This window comes from Numenius arquata, chromosome 7 (assembly GCF_964106895.1).
Source record: "Numenius arquata chromosome 7, bNumArq3.hap1.1, whole genome shotgun sequence".
NCBI classification, from domain to species: Eukaryota; Metazoa; Chordata; class Aves; order Charadriiformes; family Scolopacidae; genus Numenius; species Numenius arquata.
Window position 1 is genome coordinate 19,245,564 of NC_133582.1, and position 24,453 is coordinate 19,270,016.

A 24,453-nucleotide genomic window follows, 5' to 3' on the forward strand; every position below is an offset into this window, starting at 1 on the left:
TCAATCAGCTCAGTGAAGTTCTGTGGTTCTCCTAAGATGAGGGCTCATAAGGTATCTCAGTAGTAAGGAGGGATGATTGCCTTTCATTTATGAGTGTGATAGGCCTATCACTCATCTGGTAAGGTAAGATCAAGAGAGGTATTAAAGCCTTGCTGGCAAACGAAGGTAAAGGTAATTATTGTTCTCATGAGGGGAGTATTACATTTTCAAACAGCCTTTGCCAAGAGTGGGCAGTGACATGTTGATATCTAAGCCTTGCGTAGAGCTTCACTTGAAGCATAAGGAATGTTTCTGTTCATGTGTGCTGGGGTTTTTTTATGTTGTTTACCTCATTTCAGAGCTGTAAGCAATGAGTTGTGTTCACCTGAAGCAGTCTGTCTGTACCTGGCAGTAAGAGATAGGTGTTTAGTATTGCATTATCATATCTTTGAATAATTTTTATTGATGCTGTCTTGACATTTCTAATCAAAGGCTTTCCTGGGAAACAGCGATAAATCAATATATTGTTTTCTGAAGTGAAAAATGAAGCTTGAATGTGTGAAATTCTGGCTACTTCAGGTTAATGCCTGAAGACATCTTCACATAGTTCAGCCCTGCACTTATCCAGCCGGTAAACACAGAATTCCTGTGTGTTATGCAATCAAATCCATATAATTAATTTCTTTAAAGTATTCCCACACCCATTTTCAGACCTGATTGGTAATGTCTGATGCATGTGGATTATAATTTGCATTCTCAGTAACGAACTGCACAATTAGCAGATTTTGCTCTTATCTGATTAAACAAGTTTTATAGTCTAGGCGTACATACCATCTATAATGGTTTTTGTGGTCTGCAGCTGGCCGTAGACTTTCCCGCTAGCATACCTACAGAGTCTCTGCTCTACACTGGGGGAAATCCTTGCAGAACAGCAGTGTGGAAATAGTGCTATATGCATAAATCCATGATATTGCTTGTGTTTTAAAAGGCACAGGAATTCACACATGAGATCAGAGCTTCTCTAAGTCACTTGTTTCAATAGTTTTGCTATAGCTCTGTGCTATATGTGTTTACCTAAGCAAAAGAAGCTCTGAGTGAGCGCTGCTAAGTCCATTCAGTCTGTTAAGTGTCCTTTTAGGTAGCTGTTTCTGAGCCTGGATCTCTTCTTCCCAACCCTCCCCTCTTTATGAACACCTACAGGCAGGTCACTACAGGCAGGTCAACATCTTCCCTTGGCCAAGAAGGTACTGACCTTTGCCATCGACATTTTTTCACAGGATGATGGAGAGCAGAAAAGATTTTGCAGGCATTGAAAACACTTGAGCAATTGAAAACTAATCTTTGCATGTTTTCTGTGTTTGACCCGGGTTTAAAACGGAAAACCTAAAAAGCTAAGTATGAAAGCTGGCAGTGTGAATATTACTCATGTTTCAAATTAGTCAAGCAACCTTTGCTCTTTATTTAAGAGGTTTGCAATTATAAGACAATAAGTCCAAAGGGAAATATGTTTTAAATACCATGCTAGTCTCTTCAACTTCACAGAAAACAACAGAGTGAATGTTGGTATGAGTACAAACGTCTATTGAGGAGTGTATCTGAAGCTTAGAAAATTGGTCAGAAGCAAAACACTAGATTATGTGCATAAATATAAAATTAATATAAACAAGTCTTCAGATGACAAAGTATTGTTTTCCTTTCAGAATTCTCCCATATGTTGTCTTTACATTTAACTGTGATTCTTTCATTGTTACAACCTTCTCTGGGATTCATGCAATACAGCAGGGAATAACTCAATTCTTATTTGGGGTATTTATGTTCCACGCAGTAAGGGGAAGCTGTTGTATACAAATGAATGGATTAATTGATTTATGTTAGCCATAACATTGTTTTCTTCACTTTTGTAAGTGGGTGACTACAGATTAGGCCACTTACATGTAAGTTTTTTGTTTTTGTTTTTAAATTCAAGGCATTCCTCAAATTTTGTAGACTGATAGAAGAGTACTGTGAATCTAATTCCTTCCTAGAAAAGCATGTAGCGTTGTTGCGTATGCCCATCGGCTGAAGCCTCCCTGCTCAGCTGAGACACAAATGTGACACTATAGTTGTTCTCACCTTTGATACTTCTAAGCTTTGAAGAACCTGTGAAGGCAGACACTGCATGTAGATTTCTCCAATATTACAATCAAAAGATGGTCATTAAATAATCTTAATGAAGCTCTAAAACTGGAAACATAAAGGGGCTGAACAGTGTATCTCTGGGTTATTGCTCTGCAGACTATTTTCTTCAGTGTTCACTGGGGGAAAGAACGTGTAGCAAACCTTTTCTTTCAAACTGTTAGCTTTGTATCCAGACTTACATGTGAAAATATAAATCATCAGTCAGCAAAGGTAGTCTAACAGCAGTTTTGTTGAAACTGAGTTACCTTTGTCTGACAAACCTTTAAATATTAGCACAGTTTTGCACGTCTTGTCTCCAGGAGAAATAAATAGATGATCGTGTCCTGTTTCAAAGGCATAGATTTGCACTGGATGAAAATACAGGGGGTTTTGGTCCCACAGAAGGAATCTAGAATAAAAATTAATATGAAGCGTGATCTCATGGTGTAGACAAAGTGCAACCTTTGCTGAAATGCTTTTCTTCTCGAGTTAATTGCATTATCTGAGCATATTAAAAATCCTGAGCTCTGAATAAGAGGTTCTGTTTTTTTTAATTAGTTAAAGGGATATGTGAAAACAAGATTAACCATGTGGGCCCTGTAGATTTCAAGAAGAAAACTTGCACTACTTATGGTGTAACATAAATGTTTTAAAAGTTCAATAGGAGCTGCTTTTAGTCAGCTTCTTTTCATGTCTTTATCAGATTTCTGTACCTCTTTTGACCCTTTTTTCTTGCTTTTTTTCCCCCCTCTCTTTTCCCAACTAATGGCTTAGTATTTTTTCCCTTAATTTTGTGAGACTATCATCAGTCTTGACTGGAGAGATAAAGAAGAGATAAGTGCCTACTTATTTCTCCATTCACTTGCAGTCAGTAGGAGGTTGATGTGTTCCTCTGGGGTGGATGTCAGATCTGCTGAGTGACTAGTAATAATTTGGAGAGTTAGTGCTGTTAACTTCTTGCATAATTTGCACCCAGTAACTACCATGAAATAGATAAAGAAATTACTGAAAATATTTTCTCCTCCCCGCACCCAGTCACTGAGGGTTGTTAGGTAAATTGGACATTTACTGATGTGTGTCTGTTGGCTGCTGAGCAAGTGTGTGTGCACGTGTGTGTGTGCACGTGTGTGTGTGCAGGAGAACCGAGAGCCTTGGGATGCCTCCGACCTGTCATTATGACTCGAGGGGATTCATCGAACCAAGTCATTCCTTATTATGTATTGTAATAAATGTCTTGCTTGAATAAAGGGTGTGTCCAGGTTTCTTTTTCGCCCCTCAAAGGAAACTTGTTATTACAGTATTGTTTCTGGTATTTCAGGAAATCGAGGGAAATGCCCAGACAAGTTCTTGCTGAAGATCAAGTTGAGCAGTTTCTTAACAGTCAAAGTTCTTCTAACAGTTGGGTTTCGCTTGAGTGGTTGCAGTATCCTGAGGTTTCAGCTTTGGAAAGATTTATGTAACAAAGAATGTCTGCGTTTGTTTTATCAAATGAACTCTTTTTTTCCCTTAGCTGCATAAAGTGTATTGTGTATATTTCTGTGGTTTTTGTTAAACAGCTACAGTTCTTTAGTAACAATTTCTAACTGTTGCTGTGCTTCTGTCTTTGGGTTTGGATAAAACCACAGCTATGTTAGAAGTGGGGGACCTCACCTGAGGTCAAGTAGGCAGACCTACAGCCTGTGCAGGTGGCCCAGACCATCCCTTTTTAAATTATAATTACTTCTCCAGCTTGACTCTACTTGGATGCCTTTTTCTTTCCTTTATCACAATCTTTGGCAACCCTTTGGAAACACTAACTGAAAGTTTTATCTGTTTTTCCTAAACCAAGAAACGCTTACCACTCAGCCTGAGGTCAGACTGTGTTGCACTGAATAACCAGGCTGTCTCATCCTGACTACTCTGTCAACTCATATCTACTGAGTATTAAATATGACCTTCCCCACGTCCTGCAAAGGACATAGAGCAGCACTTTTCATCTCCTGGCACGTCTTTGCAGGGTGACTGCTTATCCCTTCGCGTGTGCATGACAGTGTTGGAGCAAAGACCCCTCTCCCCTCTCCCCTCTCCCCTCTCCCCTCTCCCCTCTCCCCTCTCCCCTCTCCCCTCTCCCCTCTCCCCTCTCCCCTCTCCCCTCTCCCCTCTCCCCTCTCCCCTCTCCCCTCTCCCCTCTCCCCTCTCCCCTCTCCCCTCTCCCCTCTCCCCTCTCCCCTCTCCCCTCTCCCCTCTCCCCTCTCCCCTCTCCCCTCTCCCCTCTCCCCTCTCCCCTCTCCCCTCTCCCCTCTCCCCTCTCCCCTCTCCCCTCTCCCCTCTCCCCCTCCTGAAGCATTTGTGTGAATGTGGGATACATATGAATTTCAAGAACGCAGATGTTTTCATACAAAAGATCCTTGCTGTTTTTGTGAGCTGTTTGTGAAAGACTTGCACCCTGGCTGAGCTTTTAGCTGAAGTGAAGCAAGCATAATCCACGTCCATCACATCCCCTGTCTTTCCCCAGCTACTGAGGGACTTCCAAATTGCTTTATTTGAAAAAAGGCTACTGAATATAAGGATCACAATTTAATTTTCTTTTTCCCCAAACAAATACATTAGGAAATTATAGTCCTGGAGAGGCAAATCCATGGGATCGTTGCTACACATGGCTCGCCAGCTGTGGCTCACTCTGCAAGTCAAGACAGAAAACAGGGAGAAGACTCCCTGTTGAACAGAGGACATCATGAGTTGATATCTAAACCAAGTTTCTTAAAGACTGCTGCAAATGTCAAACTGCAGATTTCAAAAGTTGAGGAATTTGAAAGCAGAACAAGCATAGTGAACCAGACACACAATAGCTAAAGAGGGAAATAATTGCTTTTAAAAGGAAGCAAAAGCCTTACAGAAGGGGCAGAAAGTATTAAGAACTACAGAAACAACCGGCTTGTAGGCATTGCCAGCTGGTGTGAGAGAAGAGAGTCCTCCAGGCACAGCGCTTCTTAAGGGAAGTAGAAAAAAGAGAGCAACATAATTCAACAAAGCAATCTCAGGAAATATGCCAGAGCCTGGTTGACAGTAGAAGTAAACTAAACCTCATAAAACCAGACAATGCTGTAAAGATCATCAGATTTGCAAAACAACACTATTATGAAAAAGACAAAAGCACTAGACTATTGCTAATGTTTAAAAAGTAAACAACACATAAAATAGTCTCTTCAGTCTCCAGAGGAGCCAGCCAAAGGATATCCACAAGACAATTTACCATGTATCTTGCAGGATGTTAATACTGCTTGGAGACAGTGATTCCAAAATAAAAGTATTTGATTTAAACCACAGATCCGTAGTTCTGGACAAAAGGTATTAAATGTTAGTTTAATTCTAGAGGATATTAAATTAGGTACATGTGAAATTCCGAGGCCCCTAATAGCTTTCCTGTAGAATTTAAAATTTATATATATTAAAGAATATGGAGTGAACAGATGGAACCACAGTTGGGTCAACTCATTAATGGGACATGGAAAGAAGAAAAGGCCCTGGCATCTAGATGTAGTAATACTGAAACATGGAGAACACCTACTCAGTTTCATGACATGTAACACATCTGTTTATTAAATCAAACTCTTTTCTTTGTTCTTAGTAAACAAACTAAATAAACCTGCCTACTTAGCCCAGCAGAGCCCCAGCCGAGTCACTTTAACAGGAAACAGGGAGAGAGATAGCATTCATGACTAGTTTTTCAAGACGAATATGCAAAACAACCCACCTCACAACTAACATTAGAAGATGAAAAACTGACAACGTGATCTGGCAGTTCTCAAAAGGGATCTTAAAAAACTTTTGGCTTAGTCCCAGGTTCAAGTCAAAATGCTACAGTAAAAGTTAACAGGGTCCGATATGCAAGTTTCTCGCTTAGAGACACAAACCAAGGCTTTCCCCATCATCCTTCCTCTGCACTATGGTTGTACAGTATTCATATAGGCAGCCTGGGGAAATCAATAAATCCTAGGTGGAATGGACACAGAAGATGGGGAGCATGTGCGAGTTTTAAAAGCAGATGATGAAGTAGTATTTTTGTCATCTGAGTTGCAAGTGGAAAATACTGACTAGTAAATATAGTTTTCAGATGAAGTCTAATGTCTACAGATGCTCATTGGTTTTAATCTTCTAATGTCTATAAAATCTCACAATATATGTAGTCAAGGTAAGTCAATGGAGAGCAAATCTACTAGGCATTACTGCGTATATGGAAAGCGCAGGTAATTCAGGCACACCACAAGCTGAAATGGAGGGACCCTGGGAGACTGTCCTTTCTCTGGCTCTACAGCACTAAAGGAGATGGAGGATTGCTGTATGAAGAGCATAGGAAAAACTACATGCTGTTAAAAGCAAAGATGTTATTTTTCTAAGGAAAATCAGAAACCAGATGAAAGCATAAAATTCTGTCATCAGTCCGAACTGAACCCAGAGACTTGTCTTGACCCTGAATCAGCTTTATTTTCTAAGCATTGCTAGTTGTCCCCCTGGGGAATTTCTTGGAAGACCGTCCATGTAAAATAAATTGATTAGGGGGAAAATGAGAATTGAGGTTAAAAAAGGCCACTCTGGAAAAACTTGGCAAGATGGAGAGAGGTGCTGCTAAACCTAAGACAACATTATTGGGTAAATCAAATCATAAAGTTGCTTACTCTGGTCGTTTTAAACTGAAAAGAGTGGAATAACACCTTTTCCTAAAAACAGATTGCACATGTCTCTAGTTCTTTCAGGAAGTACAGAAGCTCTAAACCAAACCAATATCGAATCAGTCTCTTTAAGAACAGCAACAGAGGGGTGAGACAATGCTTATACTTTTTTCTAAACTCTCTCTCTCAGCAGCCATTTTTGTATTTGATCTGACAGATAAACTCTGCCAGATCTCAGAAAAGTCTGAAGACCTCGCAATATACTGCCAATATGGTGTTACCTGAATTATTGAGAAGAAATGTGTAGAAATATTTTACAAGACTTCCTTGGTTTGCGACAAAAGAACAAGTGAATCTTTTGTAGTATTAATGAGTTACTCTTGTTACTCTTTTTTTTTTTTATTTCCCAAATCTATGCAGAAAATGGATTAACTTTTGGAAAATATTCCTTCCTTCAGTGTATACTCTTTCCTGCTTCTATATCCTTTAAGGAATTAATCCTAGGCCCCCTTAGTTTTGAGCTAGCTATGGGAGTCTCTCAGTATGCAAGAACTGCTCTTGGCAGAATATAACCATAGCCTGGTAACCCTTCTTGGATTTATTACTTAGCAGCAGAAACTTGTCTTTAGGCATTGCAGGTTGATTCCTTAAGCTGATTGTTTCTGAATTTTTGGCTTTCATTTGGATTATACAGCTCCATGTATGTGTCTAGACTATTTTATCTTATTTGTTTTGCTTATGACATGTGTGATTTGCTTGTATAATTATCTGGAACGTATGTAGACTTGCTATGGAGAAGACACATAGCTGTGATCTGGCACCGGTGTGTGGCTGAGTGAATCAGCCATCTAAATTATACCTACAGAGTAGACGGGTCACTGCCAATTGCTGTGAGGGAGAAAGCCAAAGAGCACTTGTGAGAAAATATGTAGAGATAGTCCCTGAGAGAAGAAAAGAACTAAAGCTTTCTCAGGTGTTTCATTTTGAAGAAATGCAATGTCTCCCTGTCTTCTTTGCCTTTCTTTCTCTTGAAAAAAAATAATCTAAGTTAGCACTTTACTTCTCCCACTGCAATCTGACACAAAAGACCTTCTCAAATAAATCACTCGTGCAGTTGTCTGGTATGACACAGTGTCAGATGCTGTCTTTTTGATAAGTTCATTTCCTAAGCAATTTGTTTAACCCTTTTTACAGGCATTGTTTTCTCTGACTAAGTCGTGAGTCATTTTCAACACATGAGTACTCCAGGGAAATGTCACACTCGTTGCTTATTTCTCTGCCTGCCTGGCCTCACCATATGATTTTTATAAGCCAAAAGACAGAGTTCCTCTTTTGGTTTGTCCCATTCTGCTGACAACAGGCTGTCTTTGGATCTGATTGGGCTACCCTATAGGTTGATGTTATGGTTTTATAAGGTCAATGAAGTACTTGGGAAAGACACCCCCAAGAGTACCAAGCAAAATGAAGATGCTCTTAGGACTCCACTAGGAAGGGTACCGCTCATCAAATTTGTGTTGTGCTGTGACTGTGTCTCAGAAGTCAGTTCCAAGTTGCCCTTAAATAGCTACCACCAATAAAACAAGATTGTCTAGGAAAAATCAAAGTGATAATTTTTCATCCCAAGGACTTGTTTTAGGAAACAAAAAAGCTGTCATTCACCTCAACAGAACAGATGGGCTGAGGACTTGTAAAGGGTTTTGTTTGTTTTTTCTCTTGGGGAAAAAAACAACCCTGTTTGCCATTTAAAAAAAAAAAAAAAACTCTTCTTAGCAGTTTATATTGTAAGCATCCTCATAAATTCAAAAAAGTGTACCCAGACTGCTTTAGATTTTCTGTATCATCTCTGCCTGAGGGCAGCCAGGGACAAGTGTTTGCACCCAGGTGTAGTGACAGAAGACAAGAGCAAAGACTGTGGCAATCTCAAAAGAAAGCTACCCTCAGGAACTGGCTTCTGAAGGAGCAAACATAACTATTAAGAATCCTGGGCACACCTGCTGTCACAAGAAAGGAGTGTCCCAAAGACTGTCCCAAGATACTGCAGTTGATAGCTATAAAACCCTTATCTAATTCAACGTAAGTGCAAGGCTCTTGACTCCCCGTCCTACTCCCTTCATCTTCCTCCTTCTCTCCCTCTCATTGTTTAAAACTCTAGAGACTTGAGCTGTATACTTCAATGGTCTGATGATGTTTTAAAAAGGAAAATAAATTAAGAAATTTTCTGAGTAAAGTGCTATTGCCTTGTAGTGCAATTTGGCTTGTGGCACACAAGTCCTTGAGAATCAGGTACCCTGTTTGTGATCTTAATCTTTCCTGAATGGCTGCTGTGCTACAGCAGCATGAGCTGTACGCCTCTGGAGAGTTTATCTAGGGGACCCTGTGTAGATCCCTTGGATTGCCTTTGAATGTTCTGTTCTTTTCCCTAATGAGTTACGGCTAGTTGTAAGCATGCTGTACTTCAAAGGCCAAAGGGCATTAATCATTCTCTTAAGGCTTACTGATGAGAGATGTGGGTGCTGGAATTGCTAGCATGGAGAGACAATTGGATGCTGGCCACTCCTTGTCAGGGTAACTTAGGAGCTCATACCCATAAAGGATCGAAGCCAAAACCCTTTTGTCAACATTTGGATTGGTACTGAAGGAGAATGAGTGTGTTATGAAACTCTTCGTGAATCCTGAGAATATTCCAGCCTAATTACGTCATCTAAACTTTTGAAATCTTCTTTGTTCTGTCTGTAGGGCCATACTGTGGTAATGTGATGCCTGTCCCCAAAGAAATCATTCTGGATAGCAATGAAGCAACTATTCACTTTGAGAGTGGATCCCATGTGTCAGGACGAGGCTTTCTGTTGTCCTATGCCAGTAGTGATCATCCAGGTAAAGTGAAATCCAAAAGTACTGAAGGATTAGTGGCATAGTCACCCCTATTTTCATTATTTTCTTTGCACATATAGACTTTAGTCCAAATGCTTGGTCCTAAATATTTCCAGATTAGCGTGAACCACGATATTTTTAATAGCATGTGTGCAAGAAGCATTTGTAACATTAACCAGATAAAATAGCTGCTGAAATCTTACCTAGAAAATTTGCAATACAGGCCCAGTAAGAGAGAAAATTAGTACCTTCTGCTTGATACTCCACTGTATTCCAGGTTCTAGCTTCTATCACACAGTGATAGAAAGGATGAAGGGATAGGGTAGGTTAAGATTTGATTCCTACATTTAATATTCTGGGGATCTCTGCAACTTTGTTGAAGGTGTAAAACATAAGAAGAGTAGAAGAGAGATTAAAAGAATGAGGGAAAACCATAGCTCTTGCTTTCTATCTAATGAAATTAAGTATTATACAGAGAGATCTCTAAATGTAATTTCATGTGTAGCCAAATATTTGTCTTTATTTCTACGTCCTGCAATGGGGATTGACATTTGTAAACTTTTCACAGATCTAATCACGTGTTTGGAACGAGCGAACCACTACACAAAGGCTGAATACAGGTAAAGAGGGTTTGCAGCTCTCTGCACTGTGGCTTGCTCTGCTGTAGCTGTCACCTGGTCCAACTGTTAGAGAATGTCATGTAAGGCAGGTACAGCCTTGGTTTTTTGGAGAAGTGAATTTTTTTGAGCTCTGATGCTGTAGTAGTCCAAGGCCCAGTTGTGAGCAGCAGTGTGCAGGATGGGAGTCTGTGGCCCAGAAAGACGAGGGAATAGAGTTACAGAGCAAGTCTCATTTGAGAACATATACATGGTATATGTAAAAAGGGTTTCCACTTCGAAATTCGAAGTATCCTCAAATTCCAGTGTGTCTCCTAAGAGTGGATCACACCCTAGCTGATACAAGATTATCTGAGGACAAGCTATAATTTCTTGGTTCCTTGAACCTTGTGATAGGATTTGAAATGGTAATAAATTGTGCTCTTCTGGCTACTGTCTGGATGTGCATGTAGGCTTCTTATCTGGCCTGGGCTGAAAACTCGTGTGGTAGCATTTCTAGAACAAGAGAATTAAACAGAAATGCCCTTGCAAAACTGCTTTTCTGGTTCTTTGTGTGCTGCTGTGTACAGTCCACTCGTGAACTCAAGGGCCCATTTATTTACCCCCTGCACTCAGTAACAGACTATCAGCCAGAACTTACTGCTAAAGTATTTATCAGTCAAAGAGCATTTCTTTTGTAGGAGCTTGTTTTTCTGTGTATCATCACTACAGTTCACATTTTAAACAAGCCTCTCTTCTCTCACTACAGCAGATACTGTCCCGCTGGCTGCAGAGACATAGCAGGTGACATTTCTGGGAATATCGGAGAAGGGTACAGAGATGTAAGTACACAGGATAATGAGAGGAAATTTGTGAAAACAGAAGAGAGAAGCATAGCACAACTTGGTTTCAACTTTTGCTGCTTGGCTTTTGTCAGTAATTCTTCCCAGTTGTCTTAGATATACCTTTTATTATCAGTATATGAGTATGTTATCATTATACAAGCACAGGGAGATGCTTTTCAAACAGACCAATCGATCGTGTGAGAACAAAGTCCACTGATTCTCAAATACATGTAGTGGCTTGTGGTTTCTGGCTTTCTGGAAAAAACCTGCATAGGGCTCATCCCTTTTGAGGCAGTGCTCATCGATGTACTAAATATTCCTACGACTTCAGGTTTTACTTGCTTGGAGTCCATGTGCATTTCTTTCCTAAAGCTATCTCTTGTAGGAGAGAAAATACATTTCAGAAACATGAGGGTTTTCTTTACAATTATGCCTGCAGTATCCCAGCAATCTGCTCTGAGATGAAATAAATAATTATACACTGCTTAATCACATCCCACTGATAACTACCAACCTCTTGGGTTGTTTTAACTGCTTGTTCTTTAAAGCGAAGAAGTTGCCTGAGTGGTTGCATTTATCCACAGTTCACATCACACAGTGCTCTGCCCTCTCTGTGCCCCTCACCCTGGACTCTCCTGTCATGCCTGTGAAATCTTTACATCTCTCACGGTGGAGTAAGTTGAATCATACTGCTGAAGTAAAATCCCACCCTATCGCAAATATAGTAGTTGCTGAGTTTCCAAAATGTCAGTGTTCACGTTTAACCTGTTCATCCAGTTATTTGAGCATGCTGCTCCAGACTGGAAAGTGGCAGATCTGAAGAAACAAAGAAATGCCATTTTACATTCTCATTAGCTGGAGTTATTCCTGCCCTTCATATGGGTGACTAGGAAAGAAAAGCGGCACATAGCATGACTTCATGCAGATCTTATCTGCGCTGAGGAATTTTTGAAAGAAATTTTTCCTCCACTGTTAAGAGGGATTAAGTTTTTCTGGTGGGAAGAACCTGCGGGGCTCCCCTGAAGCCCTGCTGCTTTTGTGTCCCCCACCCCTCCCTGGAGGGGACAGATGGGCACCCCAGCTTGTCGAGCAGTTTAGCCCAAGCTGCGCCCATGTGAATGAGACCAGTCTCTGCAGTAGCCCCTGGGAACTTCTCCTTTGCACCTTTCCACTGGCCCTTCTCTGCTCTGCCCTAGCCCAGCGGTACGTTATTGCCACCTAGTTGGCACACAAGCTGTCCTGCCTGTATTCTTCTGCATTATCCCACCTGAGATAACCGGCAAATGGGCTATACTTAAAACCCAGCAGCAGCTAGTCAACACATAGCCAAATCTCCTACTGTGTGCCATGGTGCAAACCCTGGGGTGTGGTAGTAGATAGGTCTGCCTTCAGGCAAGTCCATCAAGTAATTACCATATTCTCTTTGCAAAGAAGAGTTGCCTTGTCTTTGACTTTGCTTTCCTGAAAAGTGACACGGTACTTACCAGGTTACAATCTTGCAATGAATTCTCAGAAGCAGATTATTTGCTTTTTCATTTGGAGGAAAAAAAAAAAAAGGTGACTTGGAAACATTTTTTTTTCAGATTACTGTTCTTTCTCCCTCCCCTGCCTCTTAGTCTTCTTGAGCCTTTGCCGGATTGTGTGAGCTGTAGCACCTGTATGCAAGGGGCTTTGAAGTGAAAAGCATTAGCAGTTCATCAGACTGATCCTCTGAGCTTTGGCTTCTTCTGCCTTCCAGACCTCGCTGCTGTGCAAGTCGGCCGTACACGCGGGCGTTATCGCCGACGAGCTGGGCGGTCAGATCAGCGTCACCCAGCAAAAGGGCATCAGCCGCTACGAAGGCGTCGTCGCCAACGGCGTCCCCTCGCACGAGTGAGTACCACCATCAGGGTGCTTTTTCTGGGGAGGGAAAGATGTTAGGTGTGGGTCTAGGGGCTTTTGGGCTTTGTTTCTACGGCTCTATTAAAATGGTGTTGGCATTGGATACAGGAAAATGTTCCAAGTTTTCAGTGGCTCTATACCATGTAAGGAGGTATTTTCTTTTTTTTTTTTTCCCTTCTCTTCCTTCCAAAACATATTTGCAAATTACTTTGTTAGCAGATACATGAAAGTACGATGTTCTGCAACAAACACCTTTAATCGATGTGTTAATAAATCATGCTAAATTCATGTTAAAGTTTAAAAAAAGCAAGGAAGAGTGAATAAATAAAAAGTGCCATTGAGCCATAGGGGATTTAACGAACAACTTCTTAAACATTGTGCTTTTGACATGTTCAGAGTTTTTCTCTTTTAGAATATTTATAGCAAGGGTGTTATATTTACCACTTATCTTCTGACTTTTAATTGTACTGTTGTTGAAGTAGAAATAAATCCTCTAATCTCTATCCAGCACAGTAAGCCCTTCCAGCAACTGCCTCTGTCATTCCTGTTGGTTTATATTTTTTAATTTTCAAACGTTATCTGGATTTTACATGAGGCTTTTTGTAGGAAGGGAAATCTCCTCAGTCCCATAGCTTACAAGAGCTACAGGAATATGTCCATTTTATACTTTTTCCTGTTTTCCCCATGATTTCTCCACACCCTCCTGACAATTTTACAATCATGATTTCATTCACAAAAAAAAAAAAAGCATTATTTTGATCTGTTACTGTGCTTAAACTTCAGCACAGATTGAAATGTTTATATGATGGCACTGGAGTATGTGACGCTGGGTAGCATGTAGACCACTAGCTGAAGGCCTGGAAAGCTTAAATATTTTCTATTTCTCTTGAAAGTTAATTGACAAAGAAAATTAATGCCAGCTTAGTGAAAGCCTAAATTAACTGTTTTGCGCCTTATCTAAAGACATTACAGAACCGTTTACATACATCTGTGTGTTTGTGATCCTTGAGAATCCCAGAAGGAGTAACTTAGAGGGTAGCACATAAAATGTTATAATGGAAGGCAGCTGGGGTTCCTGTTTGTATTTTTTTCACAGTGGCAGAGCTAGTGGGCAACAAATGAAGTGGATAAGACAGCAAATGTATATGTGCTGACAGGAAAACATTCTTTGCATAATTAACCCACCACATTAACTGCCAAGTGTCCTTTTAATGTTGCTGCTCACAAAATATCCTATATATTTCACATGAATAATAGGAGTACTCACAGAGATGCAAACTTGTCTCTGTTACATCAAGTGGGAAAACTCCCATTTGCTTGAAGAAGAGCTGAAATGTGTCCTTCCAGGCTGAAGCCAGCCTCCAGGGCTCGGATTTGGCCCATTTAACGTGAGGCCCCTGAGAGAGCACCCCAGCGAGGCGTGCAGCCCCCTTAGCTCTCCTGCCTACGGGGGCAGACAGAGGCACTCCTCCAGCATGGTCCACACCTCAAAGGGGCTGAATAGCCCCAAGAAGTCAACCCTCTCTTTCTACAGGGAGCCACAGGCAAATGGGCTCATACAGGGATGGGTGCCTGCAAACTAGATGGCACGGATTTTGAGAAAACTGGGAGTGTGAGCACAGCGCTTCCCAGGATGCTTCTGCTGCTCCTGGCAGATGGGACAATCCCAGGAGCAGATGAACTGCTGGTGTGAACCCATTATCCCAGAAGTGGGAAATTGGAGGATGCAGGGAAATTCTTTTATTTCAAAACATGAAAAACTGTTCCTAGAAAGAGTGGGTCTATTTACTAATAAAATGTGTTTCCTGCTTTGAAAAGGCCTTTGTAAGAGGTATTTCCAAAGCTGCATGGCTTCCCTGTCCTCAGGATACCTACACGCTGCAAGAAATTCCTGTGGAGTAGCCAGTGCGGTGCTTAGACAGCAGTGCTTTAAGAGCTTTTTACACACCCTTAAATAAAAGCTTACTCAAGTTTTTAAAATCTTATTTATAGTGGATTTCAGTATTAAAGGTTTAAATTATTTAGTGACTTGAGCTGAAACTGACCTCATGGAAAGCTGCTGCTGGAGCGCATCGAGCTGTTAAGTATCTGTGCTGTAATGTGACGGGGGAGTCACGGCTTGTCCCCTCACCAGCTGCGGGAGCTGACCTGGGCATCCCTGGCTCCGTTTCCCAGTGCGCTTGTTACGCTCCGGCACCTGCGAGGTTTTCAGTTCTCATGATCCATGCCTGGACCTGCACCCACAAAGGCCATAACGACGATCAAGCGGCTGGATTTATTGGGCAATCCCAGTACCCCAGTACAAATATATGGGGGTTTAACTCTGTCACGTGAGCTGGCCCGTGACTGTACCTCCGCGCAGGTGAAATCATTTGTCTTTGAAAATGCAAGAGGCCGCATGCTTTTGAATTCCGAAGGATGAGATTTGGGGTTAACCTGCACTGTGTGTAAAAAGCTTGTTTGAGACTGACTCGGGGAGGGGGGGGGGAAGTATCTGCTGCTAGCAGAAATTTGTTATGGGAAGCAGCATCCTTTTTTTGCAGAGCTACTGGCACAGGTTTCCCGTGCAGTCCTGCCACTGGTACTGTCGGCGAGGCAGGATCCTGAAGGTGGTCAGGAAAATGAGGAGCATGGGGTGATACCATCCCTTAAAGGACAAAGCGAAATTTGTTTGACAAATGCCACCTGTCACATTAGGAAACTGATGAATTACCACTTACTGAATTAGTTTGTCCTCTTTGGTGACTTGCAGAATGATAGCAGAAATATTTCAGCTTGATTTCATAGCTTTATAGACCTTAGAAATTCTAACCTCCTCCCTTTATTGCTAAAATTGCAGCTCTCTATTTGAAAGGGATCTGGGTGACTTTTTTATTACAAAGCGTTATCTCATAAATAAGTATTCAAGGAGCACTACGATTTCTGTTTGGGGTACATTTTACTGATCACCATGGGGTTTTATTTTCTTCTTTTCTCTTGAAATGGATTGCTTTGTATTCACTAAGAAAGCAAAAATTGTTTTGGCTGTAATGTCGAACTGGTTTGAAGCGAGCAGAGCACATCTGATCGCCCCTGAGGACTGCCTGGGGGGAAGACGTAGGAGGGAGGGCTTGAGTTTCTCCTTCTAGCTGCTCTACCGCCTACGTGCCCAAATAAATCAGCTCCCTCCTAGTGCTCTCCATCATCTCCAAAGGGCTTCATTTGCCTGTTGTCATAAGTTTTCCCTCAGTGACAAAGAAAGGCAGTGTTTTTATTGACCTTGACATGGGACCGCTTTCCTGTCCCCTGTTTGCAGTGCTCTCAAAACATATAGCCGTGCTCCTCGCCGGGAGCCCGCAGACAGTACCTCGGGGGAAATTTTCCTGGCCAACAACAAAGGGCAGCCTGAAAGGGAGCTGTCTTGACGCTTAAGTGCAGAAGTTGTTTTACTGCTCTGTCATGCTGCTGGCCAAGGCTTTTCCAAAGGGGCAAGTGATGTGTGCAGCTAATTGGAGCGACGTTGAAGGGGTCAGATTTTCAAGAAAGCCAAACTAATTTCATGTTAAAACCCGGGCTTTTATTTTTATTAGGCAGCCAGTCAGAGTCATCGCTTCTGGAATGAAACCCGAGGGGCATCTTGCTGGGAGTCAGAAAGTAGCTCCGCGGAAGGCCAAGGGAAGCACAGCTTTCCCTTACAGTGGTGGTTTATCCTGTCCTGCGTTGTGCAGGGTTATGTGGAGCGGCCCAGGAAATGGCTTTTCCCCTGAAGCAACACAGTCCATGTCAGAAGGAGGAAGAAAAGCAGGGCATAGAGGCGGTCCTGTTAATGGAGCAAAAAGAGCCGTTCCTGACAGGAGCTGTTGGTCAGGGTTATAACAGAACCCGTTCCCACCCAAATTAAAACAAGGGGTAGTTTTCACTCAGCCTGGCTGCGATACACTTGTAGCCCAAGTAGGAACCATCAGAGCTGATGCACTTGGTCACCATCAAGTGTTAACTCTTTCACTGTGCTTAAGGCTGGATTTTCTTCAAACTAGATGTGGACTTAGACTAATAGAAAATCATTGATTTCAGTGAAGTTGCTCTAATTTAAGCTACTGTGGGTGAGGAGACCTGGGCCCGGTGCTGGAGCAGTGCATGGCCGGTAGCTCCAGGCCCTGTCAGCTTTCCCATTCCTGGCTCTTTTGAATGTTCTCATGGTGCTGGTCTGAGGAGCAGAAGGGGAAAGCTTTCCCACAGCGTATGCAGAGCTTACACAGAGGAGAAAAGCAGAAGCATGCAGCAAGAGTAACAGGCTGACAGGATGGGGAGTCACTTTAAAGCATAACGAATGCTCAAAACCATTAAAAAACTGATCTGAATTCAGTGACGGTGGGAGATGCACAAGAGTGCTCTTACTGGGGCTGGTAACCAGCCTGCAAAGTAGGCGGCTGTCTGGCAAGAGATATTTTGCTCGATAAACAGTGATTCTGAAACTGTACCTTGGCATTCCCGTGACCTCCTCCTGAAAGGCTGACTTACCTTTTTTTCTTTTCTTACAGTGGTTCGCTGTCAGATAAGCGGTTTATATTTACTTCAAATGGTAAGACTAATGGCTTTATGTTTAGCTATTCAAATTTTACCTTTTTATTTAAGTATTTGCTGTAAAAGTTTTGAAAAGGAATCAGGAGAGTGTCAGGCTGTGTCTAGGAAGGATATTTTAGGACAGCAATTTTTTTAAATTGGCAAGTTGAATAAAAAAATTGAAGGGATGTGAAGTGAGCTAGGAAAAAACACAGAATAGGAATAGGTCATACACACACACATGAGAAACAGAAATAGTGTTCGGCTGTTACATTTCTGGTGCCAGCATATGAAAAATGACAATCAGATAATCCCGTTTTAATGTACTTTAGGCGGCAGAAAATGAAAGCAGTTTTTCTTCAGACATTTATAAATTCCATCTTCATTATTCAAGAAGAGAATGAAAACACAGAGAGGAATGAAAATATATTTACATTGCACTGATACAGAATGAGTTTTTGTTTATGACTTTCCAAGATGCAAAAGCGTCTTTAATCTGTCAAACTGTTCATTTGCATAAAACATAGCAAAGAGGGGGGAAAAGTTCGTGCTCGTTCATTTGAATTATATTTCAGTCATCTGAGATAAAATCATTTGCTATTCCACTGAAAACTGTAGAGCATGTATAGGCCTTTGAAACTGCCAGGGAATTATTTTTAACTTCATTGAAATCTTATTCCACTGTTTTCTCTGAAGAACCTTGATGTGTAGAAATTTTGCGGGTTCTTTGGTGGAGTTTGTAATACTTACCTCCAGCTATTATCTTCATGATATCACCTCTTGGCAGCAGTATCAAGGAGCTCCTCTAATGAATAACTTTCCTAGCCCTAATTGCAGGTGAGAATCATGAAATATTTACAGTAAAGTGTTCCTTTCAATATAGCGAAACATCTGAGAAATGTTTTGTAGAGCAAAATTAGTTAATGCTAATCTCAAAATAAATACTATGTTTCAGAAGGAAAATTTAAAAATATAAGGCGGCTTTTCACACGAATGAGACAAAACTGCTGAGATTAAAAACAAAACAAAATAAAACAAACCAACCCAAACAAAATGGCGAAAATAGCAGATGTAGTCAGAAGGTGTCATGAGTTAAACCAGTAAAGGAGAGGGCCTGAAGCACTCTGGTACTGGATCATCTGCTACAAATTGACTGGCAAACACCACAGCTAATGGATAGTATCAGGCTAGCACTAGATTAAGCAACATCTGACTTTGCTGTTGTGGGTGGTCTTCATATGTTGCTAGCCTAATATAAAAATATGCTGTGAAAATGCAAAATAACTCCTTCTGCCTGTCTGTGTGGGGACTCCTAGGCTGCAACAAATCTCTCAGTCTGGAAGAGGGATTCCTGTCCAAGAGCCAGGTTACTGCATCTTCCTACTGGGAGGAGACAAACGAATTTGGGCAACTGTTCCAGTGGTCTCCTGACAAGGCTTGGCTTCACGTCCCAGGACTGGCTTGGGCCTCTAACCACAGCAGCAATCGTGAATGGCTGGAGATAGACCTGGGAGAGAAGAAGAGAATAACAGGTATGTCACTGTCTGGCTATTAGAAGCTGGGGATTCAGCTGGAGAAGAAACTGAATGCAGCCAAAAAGCTAATAATGCTCTAATGCAGTGTTTCTTTCATTAAATGTAATGAAATGTTCTGCACTAAGGAATGTTTTTTTCCTATTTAAAAAATCATGGCTATTTACAAGACTGGCCTTCCTATAGGGATACAGGATTGAAGTCAACTGTCATGCATGTCTGATCTGTAAACGCGCTGTTACGCTCAGAACAAAATATTTACACAGGGACCAGCAAAGTCTGGATGGATGATAAATGATTGCTTAGGATCTACTAAAGATGCAGTTCTGGAATCAATAAGAAACATTAAAATCACAGCCTTTGAAACAGTGGTCCAGGTAAAAGAAATGCCTGATTCCAACTCCTAGTTGAGTTGTAAAAATGTAAATTACAGTTGCTGCTAAAGATGTAAAGATTAATGATATGGACCATAACATCAAAAAGCAATTACCATTTTTGGAGCCATTAATTTGAGCTCTGTTAAAAATTCCATTGCTCCACATTCACAATTTAAAACTGATTTCCATTCTTCACCCAACTTTTAAACTCAATTCCAACATAGTTTGAAAAATTAATTAAGATTTTGAAGGCAAAGTTCTCCAAATTGTTTTGGCTTCTGTGTTTGCATTTGAAAATGTTCCTTTAAAACAGACACCTAGCAAATGAAAATGTATTTTGCATTTTGTTAAAAGGGATCAAGACCACTGGTTCTGGATCCACCATGCTGAATTTCAACTTTTATGTAAAGACATTTACAATGAACTACAAAAATAACAACTCAAAATGGAGAACTTACAAAGGGATTCTGAGCAATGAAGAAAAGGTAAGGGAAAGTGGGAGGGGAAGAAAACACAGAGCAATAAGGCGTACACTGCCTTGACATTGAAGGGCAGGCTTTCACTGTCAAGAAAGATTAGGAGTTTCAGACTTGTCTAGACTTGGGTTGTCTTCACCAGTGTAATTTATGGCCACGGAGTAGATAGCGAGCTTGTCGAAACAAAGAAGTTACCCAGGGCTTACTGAAGTTTTGAGACACACACAGGGAGGCATATGTATGTGTGTGTCCCTTTTTTAAAAAAAAAACCAAACCCCCACGGCGTAATTAAAGCTGTACAACAGGCTGTTTGGGCAAGTCTTTAGCTCAGCTCAGAGCTTGCCCATGCTAGGAACGCTGTACCAGTGCAGAAGCATCAGTCGGTATGGCACCAGCAAAGCTGAGTCAGCCGCAGATGCACCAGGATGGTCAACCCCCCCACAAACACCTCCCCGCGCCCCCACCGCCCCCCCGAAGTGAAACAACTAACTCGGTTAAAAGCACAGCTCTGCTGGTGGAGCTGTGCCTGCGGACCCAGCTCCTGCTTGGCTGTGTTATGGTCACCAGGGGCTGCACCGCTGCCCGTCCCTCGCTGGCGGGACTCTTCTGACACCAGTCTGTGAGCACAGCCTGTGTCTGTTAGGAACTGATGTAACTGAACACAAAATAAATGCTTTTAAACCAAAACACTTCTCTGCACAACAGCTCTCAGACTCAAAGTCACTTTAACAATGAACAGATAAAAGCAGTGCAATTAGTTCCTGCAGACAAAGGATGTGCTGCACAGCTTCATCTAATAACATTTTCCCCTGGAAACCTCATGTTTCCTTTCAAACAAAAAAAAACCCACCTCAAACCAAAAGCAGCCTCTCCCCTACAGCGTTCAAAGTCAGACCTTCACCCATCGTTCCTGAGGGAGCTCTGCTTGCCTCAGGATAAGGCTCTACCTGGTCCTCAGTCCTGATGGCAGTTTTTAAAAACTTGGTAGAGCTGTAGAGAGGTTTCTTGCTAGCTCTGATTTTCTTAGCTTGTATGGCAAGGAATTTCACTGCGTAACGTTAACTGGCTTGATATTTTTGTTATACTGAACAAGTGTTAAACTAAAGTGGTGTTGGCCCAGAAAGTGCAATACAGTAGTGGCTGAACTGTGAAGGCTGCTATTGAAAACCTGCAGGTTTGCAGTTTTCCACAATGACTTGTTATATACAAATAATCTTATGAAAGTATTATATATGATCTTAGTTTCAGCTAAAGTGCATGAAAAAAAACTGTTCCCTGTCCCATCAGAACCCCATGTGGCCTGACATTTTATCTGAGATGTGCTGAGCTCACTTCTCTATCTCATCAGGCTTTTAAGTTGTCCTAGATCATGCTAAAGCATCTCCAAGAACTAATTTTGCAAGGACTAATGTTCCGCACATGGGCTGAGCTGATGCTGGGAAATACTGCGTAAGTGCAGGGAAAAGGAGACAATTGCATCACTCTTCAAGCTTGGTACAGAAAACTGACCTTTTTACTAAAATGTCTAGAAATACTTTAGTTTTTTCTTTTTACATTTTTATCCCCTGTTGCCCAAGTAAGGGTGCTGCAGTGCTACTAAATCAAAAATGATAGCATTAGGCCAGCATACATTAACTAGAAATTACACAGAATTGAAGCAGAGTGATAATCTTTCTTCTCCGAGCTAACAGAAAAATGTGATCATCTGCTTCTGTCAGAACTAAAAAGATTATTTCTTTCCAGAACTCTCAATTCCAAAAATCTTGTGGCTGCATCCCAGATTACCAATATATTAGTTTTAGGATAATGAAAATCTTTGAAGTTAAAACAGAGTAAAATACGTGCTTGTATTTCGTTGCAGGTATTCCAAGGCAACTCCAACTCTGGTGACATAGTACGCAATAACTTCATCCCTCCGATAGTGGCCCGTTACGTGCGAATTATCCCTCAAACCTGGAACCAAAGAATAGCGTTGAAGCTGGAGCTGATGGGTTGTCGAATAATGCAAGGTATGGGGTAAGCAGTGCTCCCCAGGCATGGTGCCCCCAAAGCCCCCTGTGCTCCTGCAGTGCCACTGATGCCCCCCTTCTCTTTTGCAGCTAATAGTTCGTTTACGCACTCAATGTGGCAGAAACCAAGTCAGAGCACAGAAACCTCCCTTGGAAAAGAAGACAAGACTGTTACAGAGCCCATCCCATCAGAAGAAACTAACTTGGGTAAGACTACCTTGCACTGCATTTTCTCCAGGATGCATCGTGTCTTCAGCCCAGCCTGAGTGAACTTTAATCTTAATCACAAATCAAAACTTTTATTTTCCCTTCAGACTTCATTAAAGGTTAACGACAGAGAGAAGAGGGAGGGGCATATGTTCTTTTTGTTTTAAGGCACAGAGAGAGATTGAAAACCTTAATTTTCTTTGATGTGTGAAACATCAGGCTTTGGTTTCCCTGTCATATTGGTTTACTTGCCATGCTTGGTAGGTGGCTCAAGGGACTATACTGAGCACTCATTAGCATTTTTTCGAGGATCTCTTCCTCACTCTCTCCCTATATTTTACAATTGCTGTGATACCTGAGGCAGTGGTCTCACAAAAATGTTACCTTCTCTCTCTGCAGCCATGGCTCCTCCCAGAGCAGGTCCCCAGGTCGAAGCAACACACAGTAGTGCATGGTTGTGTAATTAAACACTTTTTCCTAGTGCCTGTGTTCACCGGGAAGGCAGAAAACCTTCATTCTCGTACTTCTCCCTGAATATGCAATCTTCATTGTTTAACATTGTGTACCTAATTTCTTAGATCTTAAAAAGCAAGCAAATAAAATTTGTTGCTTATACTGACCATTTGGTGGACACATAGCCAGGCAGGAACTACCAGACCCACCACACCAAACACTGCTACCCATTAGGTAGCTGATAGTTGTAGGAATGTCTCTGTAAAAAACTGGCTGTAAGAAGCAATCACTGTAAGAAAAAAGCTCTTCTGAAACTGCATTGCTCTTGCCAAGAGCAAGCTCAGTTCATCTGTGCAGTGGCATGGGTAAATTGTATCCATGTTCACTGAAAATGAAATATACTGAGTTTTCATCTGCTAAATTGTAAATACCCTGTGGACACGTGTCCTACCTTATTCTCACAGCCTGGTAAGTATCTGTAGGAGTAGCAAATGGTGCATTCCTGACAAAAGAGCCACCCCACTGCTCATTTTCAAATCCCTGCTCTAAACTACGTTGTGTTAGAATTTAACAGGGGCTAAACAGTTTTTTCCCTAGTTCCACTCCTGGAAATCTTTGAACTATATTTGACTGAAATGTTTTCAGCCAGTTCAGCATGAGCCAGATAGTCGGCATGTAAAATAGCAGCCTCATTTGGCAGTTATATAAGCAACCGAAAACAGAGTTGTTACAAATGGCTTTTTGTAAGTTACCTAGTGTGTAATAAGAAAGAACTGCTCTTTGTGAGGATGCATATAGATACTAAGCCAAGTGTCAGCCTTGAGATAGTATATTTAACTCTCTCATCTCAACACTGTTCCACATAGGTACATGTAGGCTGAGGAAAGGTCTTGCAGTTTTATAGTTTTACATTTTCATACTCTCTTGCAAGGAGTGTTCCTGCAAGATTATCTGCTTTTTACTGTATTCTCTGTAGTAAAAATTACCAGCTTCAGAGTAATTTGCCTTTTAAACTTTTATCCTTTTTTTTTTTTTTTTCTCATGCAGGCTTAAAGCTTACAGCCATAATTGTCCCCATCCTCATCGTGCTGTGTCTGTTCCTGTTCTCTGGAATTTGTATCTGTGCAGCCCTGCGCAAGTAAGATACTGGTTTTTGTCACAGGAGGCATTTGTGGCTACCTAGCCAGCACCTCCAACTACCTGCCCTCTTTCCAGATCCTCTTTACCAGGGAGCTGGAAACCGATCCTGTCCAGCAGTCTTCCTTTTAAGTAGAACTCCTACCATGCCTCTGTAAATTGTATTTCTTATTGTACGTCTCCCCTAGTTGATGAAAAATGCAGGTAAAGCAGGTCAGATCTGCACACCCCAATATACAGTGCAATGTAACTGGCTATTCTTTTCAGCTTACAAATACTAAGGTGTAAAGCAGTCGAAGATGGAATAGTTTCCACACCAAAGCCAAGTAAAAATTCAGTGAGGAGAGGATTTGAACTATTTATCTGGGCCATTTTCTTTTACTTCCCTCCTGTTGTGTTTCTGCTTCCCAGTCCCTTAAGTTAGAGCACCCAATGTAGAGGGCTGAAAGCAGAGCCCTGCTGTAAGGAGTTGTACGCACACGCGCTTGTGAGCCGCTAATACTAAGCCACTTCATTTCACGAGTCAGAGGACTGGAAGAAGCGCTGCTCACTGGGGTTCGTGCTGGATGTCCATTCATATGAACCTGCACTTGCACATAGAGCCAGGAAATGCTTCTGTCAGCAGACGGGGATTTGGAAGTACAAGCAATGCTCCGGTGGTGTTGCTTCCTCACTAGCAGTACCCAGCTCTGCCCTGCATTCCCAGAAAGTCTGTAAACTAGCCAAAGAATTCAGAAGAGCA

The 24,453-nt window shown here is 41.6% G+C and overlaps 1 protein-coding gene across 1 annotated transcript in view; it reads left to right on the forward strand.

Moving 5' to 3' along the window:
* Positions 1-24,453, forward strand: part of DCBLD1 (discoidin, CUB and LCCL domain containing 1) — a 47,682-nt gene that overhangs the window by 18,140 nt on the left and 5,089 nt on the right. Inside the window, 10 exon segments of the mRNA XM_074150829.1 lie at positions 9,522-9,659; positions 10,225-10,276; positions 11,022-11,094; positions 12,836-12,969; positions 17,499-17,539; positions 18,837-19,052; positions 19,784-19,914; positions 21,767-21,914; positions 22,005-22,121; positions 23,622-23,712. Of these exon segments, the coding sequence (XP_074006930.1) occupies positions 9,522-9,659; positions 10,225-10,276; positions 11,022-11,094; positions 12,836-12,969; positions 17,499-17,539; positions 18,837-19,052; positions 19,784-19,914; positions 21,767-21,914; positions 22,005-22,121; positions 23,622-23,712 (1,141 nt within the window).